This window comes from Pistacia vera, unplaced genomic scaffold, assembly GCF_008641045.1.
Source record: "Pistacia vera cultivar Batoury unplaced genomic scaffold, PisVer_v2 Contig521, whole genome shotgun sequence".
In the NCBI taxonomy this organism is placed as follows: domain Eukaryota; kingdom Viridiplantae; phylum Streptophyta; class Magnoliopsida; order Sapindales; family Anacardiaceae; genus Pistacia; species Pistacia vera.
The window spans coordinates 1,157,389-1,174,363 of NW_022196359.1; the positions used below are offsets into that span (position 1 = coordinate 1,157,389).

General features: G+C 35.4%; 3 protein-coding genes and 1 non-coding gene across 4 annotated transcripts; 1 reads left to right on the top strand and 3 right to left on the bottom strand.

Moving 5' to 3' along the window:
- The first annotated feature begins 3,211 nt into the window (after positions 1–3,211).
- On the top strand, positions 3,212–5,917 carry LOC116106756 (hydroxycinnamoyltransferase 1-like). Its single transcript, XM_031393081.1, has 2 exons — positions 3,212–3,776; positions 4,971–5,917. Exons 1-2 carry the CDS (start codon positions 3,228–3,230, stop codon positions 5,889–5,891), a joined length of 1,470 nt encoding a protein of 489 aa, XP_031248941.1. The 5' UTR covers positions 3,212–3,227; the 3' UTR covers positions 5,892–5,917.
- A 58-nt stretch (positions 5,918–5,975) lies between these two features.
- On the bottom strand, positions 5,976–10,180 carry LOC116106757 (probable aldo-keto reductase 1). Its single transcript, XM_031393082.1, has 7 exons — positions 9,974–10,180; positions 9,331–9,498; positions 8,905–9,108; positions 8,563–8,735; positions 8,145–8,241; positions 7,624–7,777; positions 5,976–6,358 (listed from the first exon to the last, which is right to left on the bottom strand). The coding sequence occupies exons 1-7, from the start codon at positions 10,034–10,036 to the stop codon at positions 6,171–6,173; spliced, it is 1,047 nt and encodes a 348-aa protein (XP_031248942.1). The 5' UTR covers positions 10,037–10,180; the 3' UTR covers positions 5,976–6,170.
- A 1,298-nt stretch (positions 10,181–11,478) lies between these two features.
- LOC116106771 (probable aldo-keto reductase 1) lies at positions 11,479–15,972 on the bottom strand. Its single transcript, XM_031393097.1, has 7 exons — positions 15,857–15,972; positions 15,229–15,396; positions 14,637–14,840; positions 14,327–14,499; positions 13,904–14,000; positions 13,341–13,494; positions 11,479–11,990 (listed from the first exon to the last, which is right to left on the bottom strand). The coding sequence occupies exons 1-7, from the start codon at positions 15,917–15,919 to the stop codon at positions 11,803–11,805; spliced, it is 1,047 nt and encodes a 348-aa protein (XP_031248957.1). The 5' UTR covers positions 15,920–15,972; the 3' UTR covers positions 11,479–11,802.
- Positions 15,973–16,137: 165 nt separating this feature from the next.
- On the bottom strand, positions 16,138–16,208 carry TRNAG-GCC. Its single transcript has one exon. It is a non-coding gene; the product is annotated as a tRNA-Gly (tRNA).
- Positions 16,209–16,975: the final 767 nt, after the last annotated feature.

Genomic DNA, 16,975 nt, shown 5'->3' on the forward strand with positions numbered 1-16,975 from the left:
CCCAAATCATCACGATTCTCTTCCTCAATCATCATTCACTAAAAGTACTAAAACCCCACTATTACCGACCCTGCTAATCGCTGACAATCGAGTGATTAGACTTTGCAAAACTACTCTTTCCAAGTCAAATTTCTATTAATTCCAATCATCAAAATCCAACTTTCTATTACCAAGAGACTCAACGGCCTCCTCTCTTCAAAAACCTCAATAAATTGAACCAAGTTGGTTCTCTTTTCACCATCAAAATGTAAATATAGGTATTAAAGTGATATTTTAAATGTCTGTTTACTCTTTGTTCATCATCAAAATATAAATATAGGTATTAAAATGATATTTTAAATGTATATGAGTAAAAAAGTGTCATTAAACTATTATTTGGGTGAGAAAAAGTTGTTAACACCATTTAAAATGTTTATTATTGGTGGAAAACAAAATTATAAGGCCGAGGCCCAAGGTGAAAGAATGAAGTGAAGCCCAATAAGTCATATTAAAGGCAGCCCATAAGTAAAGTGGACCGAGAGAAAAGTCAAAGAACCCAAATTCACATATGATTGTAAGCTGCAACCTACAACTTACTACCACCTTATTTAAGAATGGGAAGGCGGCGAGAAAAAATGGAAAATGGGGACACCTTCCATCAACTTCCTATTATCCAAGACAAGCTCCACTGCTTAAAGAGACAGGTAACCACTCATTAAGTCATTATCATTCTATGCTCCACTGAACTTATTGAATCAGTACTATTTTATGCCAAACACTGAACACATAACCTAAATCAACGCCTGAATTTAAAAACCAACTAGAATAACTCCGCACGGACCGCATGCTTACATGCCATTATTATTAATATCATTTTTTATGCTTGGAGGTGTCCGCGTATCTCAATTAATCATGCTGGACCTTAGAACTATTGATCGGGTAAGAGTTTCAGTGATGGTTATCCCTATTAGCAACGGAAGAGAGATTCGAATCTAGGACCTCTTGAGTAATACACCCAACAATCCATATCGAACCACTCGACTTCTAAGAGGTAGTTCTCACTTGCCACCATTAAAATATGAGTAAATGACTTTTCCCCACCCAAATAATGGTTTAATGACACTTTCTTACTTACAGACTTTTAAAATATCATTTTACTACTCAAATTTATATTATGTTTTTGACACCCGCATTTGTTGCGACCTTACACCACCAACATTCTCTTCCTCAATCATCATTCACCAAAACACCTCAAACCTTACTCCCGCTAATCATCGACAATCGACCGATTAGGGTTTATACAATCGTCCCTCCCAAGCAATGGCAGATTCTATTAATGACTAGTGGTGACTTCAGTCCCCACTCAACTTTTAAAAAAGTTCATATTTTATATTTATTTAAATTTTACACTTATATAATTATGAGATTTTGGGAACAGAACAACCCCCATGGCAAGTTTGGATTTTGTTTTTGTAAAACCCTATTTTTAATCCTAATGTATATATATTTCGTGTTTTTTGTAATTTTTACTTTTATTCAAGGGATCTGTTAGGCTTTAAAAGTTTTATTAGCAGTGAAAATGAAAGGAATAAGAGCTGTTGGGTTTGCATTTAATTGAGGGGAGAAATCTGGGCATTTTTATATAAGAAAGCTAATGTGACGAGGTCATGGTGAGAATAAGAGAATATTGGGGTAGTTTCATAATTCAAATAAGTTGTTTTATATATAAACTAGGTTGTTCGCCAAAAATGAAGAAGAAGAGAGAAAAACCCATAAAGAAAAAAGGAAGCAGAAGCGAAGGAAAAGGAAAAAGAGAAGAGAGGGAAGAATGGGTTTGGTCAGTTTTATCCATTTGATTTTTCTCCACTTGAGTTGATGGTACTTGAGAACTAGGCTGAGATTTATGTTATTGACATACGTTTTTGTGATGAATTTGTTGAATTACAAGGAATTAGTGATTTTGCTAGGAATTTAGTTCAGTTAAAAAAAAAAGCATTTTGCATATGTTGGTGTATAAGCTTGTGAAAGTTGCATTGATTTTACCAGTTGCGACTGCGACTGTTGAAAGGGCTTTTTCTATAATGAATTTTATGAAAAGTCGGTTATGCAATTAAATGAGAGATCAATAGATGAATGATTACTTGGTCACTTATATTGAGAAAGACGTATTTGATACAATTGATAATGAGATGATTATCCAACGTTTTTAGAATATGAAAACTCGTCAAGGACAATTGTAGAAAAATTGTTTTATTTTCACAAAAATTGTGTTTTTTGAAGATATTTATTTGTATTTTATAATTTTTTATTGAAGCTCATCATAATGAAAAAAAAAGTGTGGCTATGATTGATTTTTTTTTTTTTTTTTGGGTTTATATTTTCCCCCCATATAGTGAAATTCCTGAATCCGTCACTACTCCTAAGTCAAATTCTTATCAATTTCAACTACCAAAATCTAACATTTCACCATCAAAAGACTCATCGGCCTCCTCTCTTCAACAACCCCAACAATTTGGACCATGAATTTTGTGAAAAATCGATTATGCAATCGAATGGGAGATCAATGGATGAATGATTACTTGGTCACCTATATTGAGAAAGATGTATTTGATACAATTGACAATGAAATGATTATCCAACGTTTTTAGAATATGAAAACTCGTCAAGGACAATTATAAAAAAATTGTTTTATATTTACAAAAATTGTGTTTTTTGAAGATATTTATTTGTATTTTATAATTTTTTATTAAAGCTCATCGTAATTAAAAAAAAGTGTAGTTATGATTGTTTTTTTTTTTTTTTTTTGGGTTTATATTTTGCCCCATAGAGTGAAATTTCTGAATTTGTCACTGCTTTCAAATCAAATTCCGATCAATCTCAACCACCAAAATTTAACCTTTCACTACGAAAAAACTCATCAGCCTCCTCTCTTCAATAACCCTAACAATCTCGATTAAATTTACTTTTTATTCGTCACGAAAATATAAATTTAACTAATAAAGTGATATTTTAAAAATTTATTAGTGGAATCGTACCGTTAAATCATTATTTAGATGTGAAAAAATCGTTAACTCATTAAAATATAGGTAATGATATAATTTCTTTTAATTTATCTGTAATTTCAAATCATTTAAGAAATTTGTACAACAAATATGACTCTTCTAATATAATAACACCACAGGACCCCACTTTGAAGTAATCTCATCTTCTACATGCAGCGTAGCGTGCATAAAGCCAACCCGCCATTAATGAACCTCAACAAACTTCACTGCACCCTCTTTAATTCCCGGCTGCCACCCACCACCTCACCACTATATAATTCATTCGCGCCATCTTCTTCTACTTCTATTCTAAATTCTATCTCTCTGTCAGAAATGGAGGACGGAAGGAGTCGGGTCAACGTTCACTCCATTTTAACGTCAGTGTCCAGCAGGCCGTTCGGGGCGGTCAAGACTTTCCCGTTAACCCAATTGGGCCACGCCATGGGTCGCCACACGATCCATCTCATCTTCTACTATGAGAAAAGCCCACTTGGGTCGTTTGACGTGGACCCCATGAGGGAGTCTTTATCGGAGGTTTTGTCTCTCTACCCGCTTGCTACGGGTCGATTGACCCGAGATGGGGCCGGTAATTGGGAGGTTAAGTGTAATGATGCGGGTGTTCGGGTTTTAAGGGCTAGAGTTGGTGTCACGCTTGATGAATGGCTGAGATCTGCTAATGGGTCTGAAGAAAGAGATCTAACGGTGTGGGAGGACATGCCTGAGTCTCCTAGTACGTGGTCCCCTTTCCGGGTTCAGGTAATGCATTTCTAGTTGGACCGGGTTTGATTTTCTTTGTTGCAAATAGTTTATAAGGGTTTGCTTAGGAGGATTTTTTCACTGGTTTGGAGCGGTTTTTAATTAAACTGGTTTTGAAGTGTTATAAAACCATTATTTATCAGATTTTTTATGCACTGATTTTGATTGGCTCAAAAACCCCCCAAAACCAGTGCAGTGTATTTTTGAGGAGTTTATAAAACATCCCAAATTAGAGTGTTTTGATTGGTTTTAAAATTTTATTCCACAAATACCTTACCAACTACAAAACTATCCCAATTATATTAAAAAAATTAACCATATCATTCGCGTCTCCAATCATATTAAATATAAAATAATTTTAAACAAACATAAAAAAAAAAAAAAATATTAAAATCTCATTTATAGATGCTTTCTTGAAGATGTAAAACTATAATTTTTCAATCATTCTAAATGCTGTAAAGAACGGCGAAGAAGAATAAGGAGACTTTATTACATTTGAAGTTATAAAATACTAATAAGTAGAAAACAAATAAAAAACCTTTACCTTGTAATTGAAAAAACAAAATTCCCAAGTATTGATTGAAGTTGGTGTAAATTTTATGGGCATATATGTAAATTTATCATTTAAAAAAACTATCAAAACCGCTTGAAAATAAACTCCTAAGCACAGGTTGGGTGTTTTAAAAACCGCAATTAAAAACCCCTCAAAACCGTTACGGTGGTTTACCCTTATAGTAACTACCATGAAACTCTCAAGCGGATACTAAGATTCTTGTTTACAATAAGAATAAAGTCATCCATTCATTATGTGTTATATCAATTATTATGAGAGTAATGTTACGTTTAAAACTTATTCTTATAAATTTTTCATATAATCCCGACGTGACAGTTGAGTTGACAATGTCACGTCAGCCTTCATCACACCAAACACTAAAATAATTTTGACTAAACAAAAAAAAAGGGTCATTCCTTCCTTACGAAGGAATGACCGTTTCTCATGGAAGGAATAATCGTTCTTTAATAAGGAATAATTGTTTCTTATGACAATTGTCTGTTTCTAGTAGTACCTTGGGTGTGGTAAGAGTTCACGTAACATTGCCAATTTGCTACCACATTAGACTTATAAGAGAAGGTTGTGAGATTGAGTTATAAACGTAATATTTTTCTTATTATTATTGTAAAATCAATTTGCAGATTAATGATTTTGAAGGAGGAGGTTTAGCCATTGGAGTTAGCTGCACCCACATGCATGCAGACTCAACCAGCCTTGCTCTACTCCTCAAAGCATGGTCCGAGGCCAACCGCCGTCAACCCATTGCCTACCTGCCGTCCTTCCACCCACCTACACCTCAACCTCCGTCTACAAACATTGAAACCAAATCAACCAATTACTTGGCTGCAAAATCACAGGCACATACCCCACCAGTGAAAATGGCCACAGCCACTTTCAAGTTTTCTGATTCCATCATCAAGCAGTGCATATCAAGAATCCATGACAAATGCCCTCATGCCAACCCATTTGATCTGCTAGCAGCATTGTTTTCGACGCGGATTCTGCACTTAAAGGGTTCTAAAAATGATCGTACACACTCCCTGTCTGTCTGTGTAGACTTTAGAAGGCTATTGCAAGAGCCACTTCCTTATGGATATTTTGGCAATGCTTTATATTTTTCACTTCTGTCCATAAACGCGGAAGAAATAGAATGTGGCGACTTAGGACGCATGGCAGAGTTGGTGCATTGCCATGTGTCGGGGCTTAAAGAAGAAGAATTTTGGTCGGCTTTACATTGGCTTGAATCACAGAAGGAGGGAGGGAAGTATGCACCACCATTTACAATGTATGGCCCTGAACTCACCTGTGTTAGCATGGAACACATGATTGTCGGGGATCAATCTGTGATGTACTCGGCAATCTTTGACAGTGCCAGGCCTGTCCATGTATCCTGTCATGTGGGGAATGTGGAAGGTGAAGGGTTGATACTAGTGATGCCTTCGGCAGAAGGACGTGCACGAACAGTGACGGTGACGTTGCCAGAGGAAGAGATTGCCAAGTTGAGCAAGGATCAAGCTATCTTGTGCCTAGAGCCAGAAGTCCTCTTTTGTGGAAAAGTATAGACTATTTGCTTTCAGATTGTGAATAAAAGAAAAAGTTAGCTTGAGATAGATGCTTAGTCTTCTGCAATATAAATTAAGCTTCTCTGAATTTTAGCCTCAAGATGATTGGAGGTTTTTCATTCCTCATTGAAAGTGATCACATCGAGAATAGTTGTCCAAAACATTAATAAAACATGATACTAAGTGACTAGGTACATATAATTTGGATTTTTTTTCCCTCTTATTCATGAAATATTGCATCCGAAAGAAAGATAAGTAGCATCCATAAACGTTTTAAGTTCAGACCTTGCTTGCATTTGGAGGTGTGTTTGCAAATATCCATGATGCATTCTTCATGCTTTCATAAGTTCTGTCACCCGCTACCTCGTCTATGGGTACAGCATCTGAAATTTCTTTCAGATCCTCTTTCGTAAGTTTCACCAGCAGAGAGCCAATGTTATTTTCCAGGTTCTTAATCTTAGTTGTCCCTAAAATTTAATTTAAAAAGCAAATCAGCAGTAAAAATATTCAGATAGTATTCTCTTGGTCAGATAAACAACATATAATAAAGACAATTTAAGACAAAACTAAATTGTATCAAAGGCTGACAAACCCCTAAATCGAAAGACACGTTGAATAACATGGTATCCCATGATCAGTTTTATCTTTTAGGAAATTTATGCTATCAAACACACAAATAAATAAATGAAAATAAGAAAAAAAGTACAGATTTTGTGAACCTGAAATCAAGCATAAACTTATAAACTAGTAAGTTTTTATTATTTCAATACTAAATTCAGGAAGATGAGGAGTCAGCACTAACTAGAACAACTCAGCTTTCAAAGTATGTGGTCTGCCATAAGTTTTTAAGTTCCTGACAGTTAATTAACATGAAACGGGGGACCAGAAACAAGTATTTGCCCATCAAGCATAGTATCACACAGCAATTATAGTAAAACAATTTCCACATTCTGAACATGGAAGGCAAAACTATATTCATCTTATTGTGTTTTGTACACCCTTCAAAGATTAAAGGTACAAGCATGAAAGAAAGTTTATAACTTCTTCAAAAGGATGGGCAAGTTTTATACCAAGTTACCCGTCTACATTTGATCAATTGATATTACAACCCAGTTAAGCAATAATCCAACAATCTCATTATCAAAAGGCTAATCAGAAGTCCAAAAAAAGAGTTCTCTCCAATGATAATTGACATTGAAAATCACAGACCTGTTGCCTGTACCATCATATCCAGTTGTACAAAATTTAAGTTATTTGACAATTATGGAGTTACTGGGTTTGGCATAATGAACTTCCCTAAACCGAGCTAATTTTGTCAGATTCAATGAAATTTACATATGGTCCTATGTCTGAAGAACACTTCAAAGAGAGAAAAGAAGGTTTGTTAGATGAGATGTCCTGTAGTTGGCATGTGAGTGTATGTCCAGCTTTCAATGGATCTTTCCTTCGGCTAAACATATGGCCAATGAATTCTTCAATGGACCACAACCATAAACTCCATATGGACTTTCAATTGCAGCAGCATTTTAATGAATTATAAATATTAGTTTTAAAATGAATAACGGTGAAAACCTGGACCAATTTTTTCTGAACATGTTTTCAATTAGTGGCTTCAAAAATCTACACTGCATTGGCAACATTGTATTGTAATAGAACCTTGACAATATATTTTACTGTGGTTCTCCTATATTCACTGTCCACATCTACTAATTAGAAAAAGAAAGCTACTCACCAGGAATAGGTACAACATCATCCCCTTGTTCCAAGACCCATGCCAGAGCTAGTTGAGCAGGAGTGCAGTTATGCTTTACAGAAAGGTTTGCTATACGAGTATAAATGTTCTTGTTCTTTTCCAAGTTCTCTCCCTTGTAACGAGGATGTGAGGCCTTAAAAAGCAAACAACTAATTGTCATTAAGTCACATAATTTTCTGAGCAGAAAGGGAGAACTTTTGATTTGCTAATAATTCTGAAAATGGTTCTAAATATTGTCAAACAGGTTCTTTTGGTTTCACTGAAAACTCTTTAACCATTATACGGAACTTTATTTCTGAGGAGAAAAGAATTAAATTTCAGGAGTAATGACACTTTTGAAGCTAATAGCAACTCCTTGGAAAGACTTTAATAACTTTCTTTTAGAATATGCAGAACATTTAATATAAATGAAGCTGAAGTAGAGTTGTTTCCTGAGAATTTTCATGCAGCCATTTTCCTATGACACAAACCCACGGGATGAATATTGATGAAAAACATACCAATAAGCTATTTGCAGGTAAGCTTTCCACAGCAGCTCTGCCGCCAAAAAACCCACGACCAAGAGGACTGTATGGGACAATTCCGATGCCAAGCTCCCTGCATGCTTAAACGCATCTAAACTTGAGCCTCATATTTCTAAACAACATATTTGAATATACAGGATTTACAGCAGGCCCTACTGAAGACTCATCAACCACCAAACTAAACTTTTTCCATAGAAAATTAATATAAAGAAGAAAACTTTCCACAGCATATTTACTCGAGTAAAAGATTTAGGAAATTCTTATGTTCCCAAAAATTAGATACAAAAACATAAGGTTCTAAATGGGAATAGATCAATATGTTACGACACACTCTTCTTAGGTTTCTGGAAGAAGAGATACTAAGTAGGATGGTTGCAAAGCAATTTAAACAAACCTGCAAAGTGGTATTATCTCTTCCTCAATATCACGAGTCCAAAGTGAATATTCCATTTGTAAAGCTGTGATGGGATGAACTGCATGGGCCCTTCTAATTGTGTCTGGGCTGGCCTCAGATAAGCCAATGTACTTGATTTTTCCCTCTTCCACCAGCTTCTTAAGCTCACCAATCTACAATCAAGGAAAAAGAAAAGCAGTTTGTAACATATTCTACCAATTAGTTCCCACCATCATTGAAATGGAATAATGAGTCTTCAAAGTATTTCAATATTGTAATTGATGACAAAATTTCAAAAGATTGATGAGGTATAGCTGAAAGAAGATGACAAATATCACTCACAGTTTCCTCTATAGGAATTGTTGTGTCTATTCTGTGTTGATAATACAGATCAATGTATTCCACACCAAGGCGCTTCAAACTAGCCTCACAACATGAACGCACATACTCGGGGGTGCCTTTCACAATCATACCTGTAGGTGTCATTCCTGCAATGCCGCACTTTGTGGCTAGCTGAATTTTCTCTCTTGGCAGTTGCTTCAAGGCCTGAAAGTTGAACATTTTTCACTAACTTCCAAAAAGTTAACAAAGAATTTCATCTTAGAGTATCCTCAATCCTTCGAGTAAAACATATGTAAAGCACCACAACAAAGGTAATTCTCTGAGATTCTACCTTTTTTATATATTAACCAGTAGAAGCAAAAATATGTGAAAATTTGAAGCTATTATAAATGACAACCTCAATAAATTCACAATAAAAAAACTAACCTTGCCAACCATAACTTCATTAGAATGGGCTCCGTATACATCAGCAGTATCAAAGAAGGTGATCCCCTCACTGAAGGCGTCTGTAATTATTGAAATGCCATCCTCTTCGGAGAGCGGAGCATTATACATGCCGGTCAGGCCCATACACCCAAAGCCTAACTTTGAGACCTATAGTAAGACAAACAAGCCATGTACATTTTGACATCAAATGGGCATTGAAATATCTAAAATAGCTAAACTTTGTTCTAATTACATAGCATTTTAAATCGCATCACTTCGAATGATGCCACTTAAAATCAACTAGCAGATATCAATAAATAATGTCATTTGAAGTTTACTGTCAAGAAATAAGATTGTCGATGGGATATGTTAAACATATGAGGAATAGGAGCTCATTTCTCTATAAAACCCTACATCAAAACTCAATCCAAAATGTTTGATCACCAAGAATAAAAAAAGAGAGGGAAAATTCTACAATCTTTGCAAATTGACTGAAGGGAAAATTTTGTAATCTTTGCCCATTAACTGAAACGAACTCGGATTCACAGAAGCATTAACTAAAGAAATATACATTCTTGCGAGTATTCAAATACATCCACAAGTAAAATGGTTGTTGAAAGAAGTGATAGGAGAATTCATTTACCTCAAGTCCTTGGGTTCCCAGTTTGACTCTTGGAACTTGGACTTTGTTCTTGTCTTCTGCCATCTTCTAAGTTGCGGCTAGCTTTCTTCTGTTTCGGTTGATTGCTTTGGAGCTTGATGACAAGTTTGAGCTGAAGCAATGAGATGGTTTGTTAGTTGGTGAGTTTGATGGAGTGGGGAAGGTGAAGGTGGTAGGTGTGAGAAAGGTTCCTTTTGGTGGTAGTTGTGTATTCAGTACGTTGGTTGAGAATCAGAGAAAATTCATTCACACCACTAAGGTTCTAAATGATTACTTGGCGACCCACTTGTTTCTGAAACTAATACTGACACCCCGAATTTTAACTGTAGTTATCTCAAATCAAAAGGAGCAAGAATTTTTTGGTCTTTTGATATTATATAAAAGCTTAAACGAGATAAGATTAGGATTAGTCTAAAACGAACAAGAAAAAAACTTTGTTGATAACAACCACTAGATGACCCGACGATAAAAGAGTAAAATAAGGTTCTATGAGTTATTGAGTTCGATCCCCCCAAACATTAAGAGGGATGACCACTGAGACTCTTATCTGACCGACAGTTTTAGGGTCTCAGAGATTAGTTGAGGTGTATATAAGTTGACCCGGATACCCCCAGTGATTAAAAAAAACCTGAAAGTTTCAGAACCCTGGAGATTAGTTGAATTACGCATAAACTGGTCGGATAACTTTGATTAGCTAGTGATTTATTACGTATCAAAGGGCCATACAACCGCCCAAAACAGCTGATTTTTAAAAGACGCAACGATTGTATCAAATAACCGTTCTTTCTTTTGTGTTTGGAGTGGTGCTGAAATCTGGAAATCGAACTCGGATAGTGAATTTTCTTGAAATAGTTTTGCTCATAGGGACTGGTTTGGTTTAGTTTTAATTATGCTCACCCGTTTCCAATTCATATGGTTATTTTGGCACTGTGCATTTGTCTCTTCTGTCTGATAAATGAGCAAGAAATGGAACCCATGTGTCTGTCTCAAGGAAGAGGAGTTTTGGTCAGCTTTTCAATGGCTTGAATTACAGGAGGGAGGGAAGTAAACACCATCATTTACAATGAATGGCCCTTGACTCATCAGAGTTGGCATGGAACACACCATGGCGATTGATCCACTATGTCCTGGACCATTTATGAGTTGGCATGGGACACACCATGGGGATTGATCCACTATGTCCTGGACCATTCATGACAGCACCAGGCCTGTCATGTAGAAGGTGAAGGGTTGTTACCGGCGATGCTTTTGGCAGAGGACTCGCAGGCATGGTGATGGTGACATTGTCAATTTATGAAAGGATCATGCAATGGTGTCTGGAGCCAACTTTCCTCAATGGAAAACTACAGGCCGTTTGCTTTCAGTTTCTGAATAAAAGATCAAGTAAGCTTGAGACTAATGCTTAGCCTTCTGCAAGACAATAGAGGTATTGCTGATAAAACTTGTAACTATCAGCCTATGAAGTACTACTTGATCAACCCAAGCCAGAACAAAAGTTGCACCCAAAATTTGGGAACTTATTTTCAAAGAGAAAAAATTGAGATGCTTTTATCACAACGTTTTGCTCTATTCAGGATGTAATCTATCAAACTTCATATTCTTCTTTACAATCAGGCTTCAGTGCATTTTGGTATGAGGATAAACTGGGGGGTTTTCATCATATATTTAAAGCCACAACCGAGAAATATATGATGAAAACATTTCACAAAGCGAGGTACCAAGTAACTATGTACATATTTTTGGCATTTATTTGCCTTTTCTTAATCAAATTTTTCATCCAAAAGTAAGGTAGCGTTATAAGTATTTTTGGTTCAGACCTTGCTTGCTCTAGGAGGTGTGTTTGCGAATTTCCAAGTTACATTTCTCATGCTGTCATAAGCTCTGTCACCTGCTACCTCTGCTATGGGTATAGCATCTGAAATTTCTTTCAGATTCTCTTTTGTAAGTTTCACCAGCAAAGAGCCAATATTGTTATCCAGATTCTTAATCTTAGTTGTCCCTGAAACTCAAAAGCAAATCAACCGTAAAAATATTCAGATGGTATTCTCTTGATTAGTGAACAGCTTATAAAGAAGACAATCAGAGACATAAATAAATCATATCAAAGGCTGACAAACTCCAAAACACAAGGAACTTAGAGTAGCATGAGATTGCATGATCAGTGTTTGTCTTTTCTAGAAACTAAAGTGACACGAGGTGGTTTTACTAATAGCAAGTTTAGTAGGAAATTTTTGCTATCACACACAAAAATAAATAAATAAATAGTTGGAGATTTCATGAACTTGAATAAAGCATAAACTTATAGTTTGGTAGAAGTTTCCCCTCACAATAATAAATTCAGGATAACTAGGATTCAGCACCCCCTATTTGAAACTTAGAAAAAAAACACAACTTTCCAAGTCATGGTCTACTAGAAACCTTTTTTGTTCTTTTTATGTGAATGTGGTCTCTAGAAGTTACAGGTCTGATGACTAACTAACAGGATAGCGGAACCAGCAAAAGACAAGCATTTTCCCATTAAGCACAGCATCATACTCAGCAATTACATTAAAATAATGTTCACATCTGAATATGGAAGGCAAAACCAAATTCATTTCACGGTATCTTGTAACACCTTCAAAGGTACAAGCAAGAAAGTTTCTAACTTCTAAAGGATGTAAGAGTTTTGCCTAAGTTTATCCTTCCACATCTAATCAATAGATATTAAAAACCAATAAAGCAACAATCCAGCTATCTCATTATCTAAAGGATATTCAGGAGCCCAAAAATAAGAGGTCTTCCCAATGATTAGTGACATTGGAAATTACTGAGCTGTTGAATGAACCATTTGACAAAATTGAAGTTATTTGGGTAATTAAGTATGGAGTCAATGTTTCAGAATAATGAGCTCTCCTATGCGAAGGTAAATTAGTCAATTTAAATGAAGTTTACATATGGTCCTCTCCCATGTCCTCAGAAGTGCTTCAAAGAGATAAAAGGTTGTTTCAAGAGATGTCTTGTTACTGGCCTGTGGGTGTATGAGCACCTCTATATGGATCTTTCCTTTGGCTAAACATAAAGCCAGTGTTTTCTTCAAGGAAACACAACCACAGCCTCCATCTGGACTTCCTGTATTGCTAAAAATTTGCGGCAATATTTTCAAATTATAAACAATGTTTGAAATTGAGTAACAGTACAGAGCTGGACATTTTTCCTTCACATTTTCTTCATTTCAATTGGAGGATTATACTATGGATTGGTATGATTACATGGTAAAAGAACCTTGACAGCATATTTACTATGGTTTCTACTTTTCTTGTATCAACTATATGACAACATATGATAATTAAAAAAAAAAAAAGCTACTCACCAGGAATAGGTACAACATCATCCCCTTGTCCCAGAACCCATGCCAGAGCTAGTTGAGAAGGAGTACAATTGTGCTTTTTAGCAAGATTTTCTATGGAAGCATAAATTTTCTTGTTCTTGTCCAAGTTCTCTGCCTTGAACCGAGGATGTGTGTTCTAACAAAACAAAAAAACTAATTGTAATTACAGTGAAATAAATTTCTTAGGCATAAAGGAGAAAGTGTTTAAATTGGTAAATATTTAGGTTCATAATTTAAACAATGAATTATTTATTAAAAAAAAGTTTCCAACAACTTATGGTCAAAATTGATCATTTTGTTGCAATGAAAAACCATTGTACTATAGGATTTCATTGCTAAGAGAAAGGAAATAATTTTCAGGAGTAATGATGCATTTATTGATTCGAAGATAATTGAAACTTCTTGCAGAATTTCAACAACTTCTAGGATATATAGAGCATTTAAACTGAATAAAAATGAAACAGTAGTGTTGCTTCCTGAAACTTTCACACAACCATTATCCAATGAAACAAAATTACTGGGATAAATATTGATGAAAAACATACCAATGAGCTAACTGCAGGCAAACTTTCCAGAGATCCTTTGCCACCAAAAAACCCACGACCTAGAGGACTGTATGGAACTATTCCAATGCCAAGCTCCCTGCATGATTAAATGCATGAACTCAGAAGCCTCATATTTCTGAAAAACGTATTGGACTACATATGATTTGCAACCGCATCGAAGACAGATCAACAACCAAATTAATCTTTTTATGCAGCAAGTTAATACAAAGAAGACATCTTTCCACAGGAAATCCACTAGAGTAAAAAAAGTTAGAAAACACAAATTTGCAGGCATTAGAACATTAGATACAAACATGCAAACTTCTAGATGGGCAATGAATATTTGTGTCATCATACACTCTTCAAAGGTATCTGGAAGAAGAGGCACAACTGTGATTAGTTTTTGCTGCAATTTGAACTGACCTGCAAAGTGGTACTATTTCTTCCTCAATATCACGAGACCAAAGGGACCATTCCAATTGTACAGCAGTGATGGGATGAACAGCATGTGCCCTCCTAATTGTGTCTGGGCTGGCCTCAGATAATCCAATGTACTTGACTTTTCCCTCTTCAACCAGCTTCTTAAGTTCACCAATCTAGAATTCAAGGAAACTGAAGTACCGTCAATCATCAACATCTAGCAATAAATTTACAAAGATATATCCATATCGTAATTGATGATAAAATTTCATAAATTTAGAGGTATAGCTCAAAGAGGGAGACAATCACTAACTGTTTCCTCTATAGGAATTGATGTGTCTATTCTATGCTGATAATACAGATCAATGTATTCCACACCAAGGCGCTGCAAGCTACCCTCGCAAGCTGAGCGTACATATTCCGGTGTACCTTTCACCTTCACATCAGTAGATCCAAGTCCTAAAATGCCAAACTTTGTGGCAAGCTGAATTTTTTCTCTAGGCAACTGCTTCAAGGCCTGAAAATTGAACCTTCTTCAAGTTAACATCCAAGTATTTTAACAAAAAATTCCATCCTATAGTATCCCCAATGATGTGCAGAGATAGCTATATATCAGTTTCTTAACGACAGTGAAGCATATAGAAAGCAGCTGAACAAAGAGTAGTCTTAGATCCAATTATATTGTTGGACTGATATTTTGGTTATAGGTAGCTAGGTTTTGGTTATATATGGAAACTATTATGCATACTTCTACAAATAAAATATCATCACTTGCTACCAAAATATCCGTTCAATAATTAACCGGCAGGTATTACAGCATGATCCCAAAAACAAAGTTTTTTCCCAAGATTTTACAGTTATACTCAACCAACTTCATACATTGACAAGGAGAGAAACAGATGAACCTTTCCCACAAGAACTTCATTAGCTCCCTGTCCATATACATCAGCCGTATCAAGGAAGGTGATACCCTTATTGAAAACATCCTTTATTACTGCAATGCCTTCCTCTTCCGAGAGGGGAGAATTATAGCCTCCACTCAGGGTCATACATCCATAACCTAACTTGGACACCTATAAAGCAAACAAATTTAGATAATAAATAGACAATTAGGGTAAAAGAAAACTAAAAACTAAAATAAAAAATGTAAGCCTTAAATTACCATTTACATGCTGATAGGAAATGGAATGGCTAAATTTTGTTTTAATCTCATTGCCCTTTAATGTTATCACTTGGGAAAAATGGGGTTTAAGAAACAAAGTTATCACTTATCACCAACGACATAAGATCAGTTTCCAGATATGAATAAAAAAAGAAAAAGTGATTTTGACCATAATATAAAGAAATAATATTGACAGTGTGATCAACTGATATATAATACATGGGAAAAGAGACTGGAGCTCATTTCCCCACAAATCCCCATATCAGAACTCATACAAAATGGTTGATTATAAAACCAAAAGAAAAAAGAGCCTCATCATCTAAAATTAAATATATCATTAAAAGGAGAAAACTTTAGGCAATCAGGTATACCTCAAGCCCTTGGTTGCCCAGTTTCACTCTCGGAACTCGGATTTTTATCTTCTCTTCTGCCATCTTCTAAGTTGAAACTTTCTTCTCTTGTTTGAACAAGTGTACAACTGAACTAATGATATCCAAACCCAGTTTGAACAAGCACAACTCCAAACCGAAAATATCCGAACTCTGAAAATGATAAAAATCTAAAACAAGTACAAGTGTACAACTGAACTAAACAGTTATATCCAAACCCAGAAAATGAATGGTTATACGAAAAAAAATATATAAAAAACCTTTGCACCAGCCGGGAATCGAACCCGGGTCTGTACCGTGGCAGGGTACTATTCTACCACTAGACCACTGGTGCTTCTTTGGTTGAGTGACCTTAAATTCTAATTATTCTAATATTTTCTATATTGTTTGTTTTAAGTTGCCGCACCGTTAGTATATTTTAGAATTGATCACCGTGAGGATTCTATGCTTATTGATGTAGAATCAATCTTATAAACTATTTTTCATAACTTTGGCATGATAATTCATAATTGTTTAATACGTAATTGGTTAGATAGGAAAATTCATAGAAACCAATTACAAAATATTATATCGAAGTTATAAAAGAAAGTTTGTGAGATTATATTATAAGTGTAAAATTGTCCTAGGTAGAATTAATATTTGTTTCTCTAATATGAGCAGTGTGCCATTTAAATTTGTGAACTTTGAATATTTTTGCACCAAACAAAATCAAATAATGAATACAGAGTTGGATTTCTGTTGATACTTGTTGATGCATGATTTTGGACACCAACTAATTGACACGTGCGCAACGTTGATTGATCAAAAGACACACGTGATTGTGAGTAAAAAGTGAAATAAATGCAATGAGAGCCTTTTAAAGTGGTTCGGATGCTAAGGTAGCAAGTCCTACGTCCACTGATTTGTATTAATAAAGTGGGTCAGGTCGCAAAAGCGGACTGACTTACCAATGATTGGTAAGAAAAGTAAATACAAAGTTAACACAGAGAGAGAGAGAGCTGATCTCAGGTGTAAAATAGCTGAATCCTTTTAATAAAGGGGTCTTCCTCTTTTTATAGTGAGGTGAATGCAAGTAATCATCAGTAAATCCATGGGTTAGTG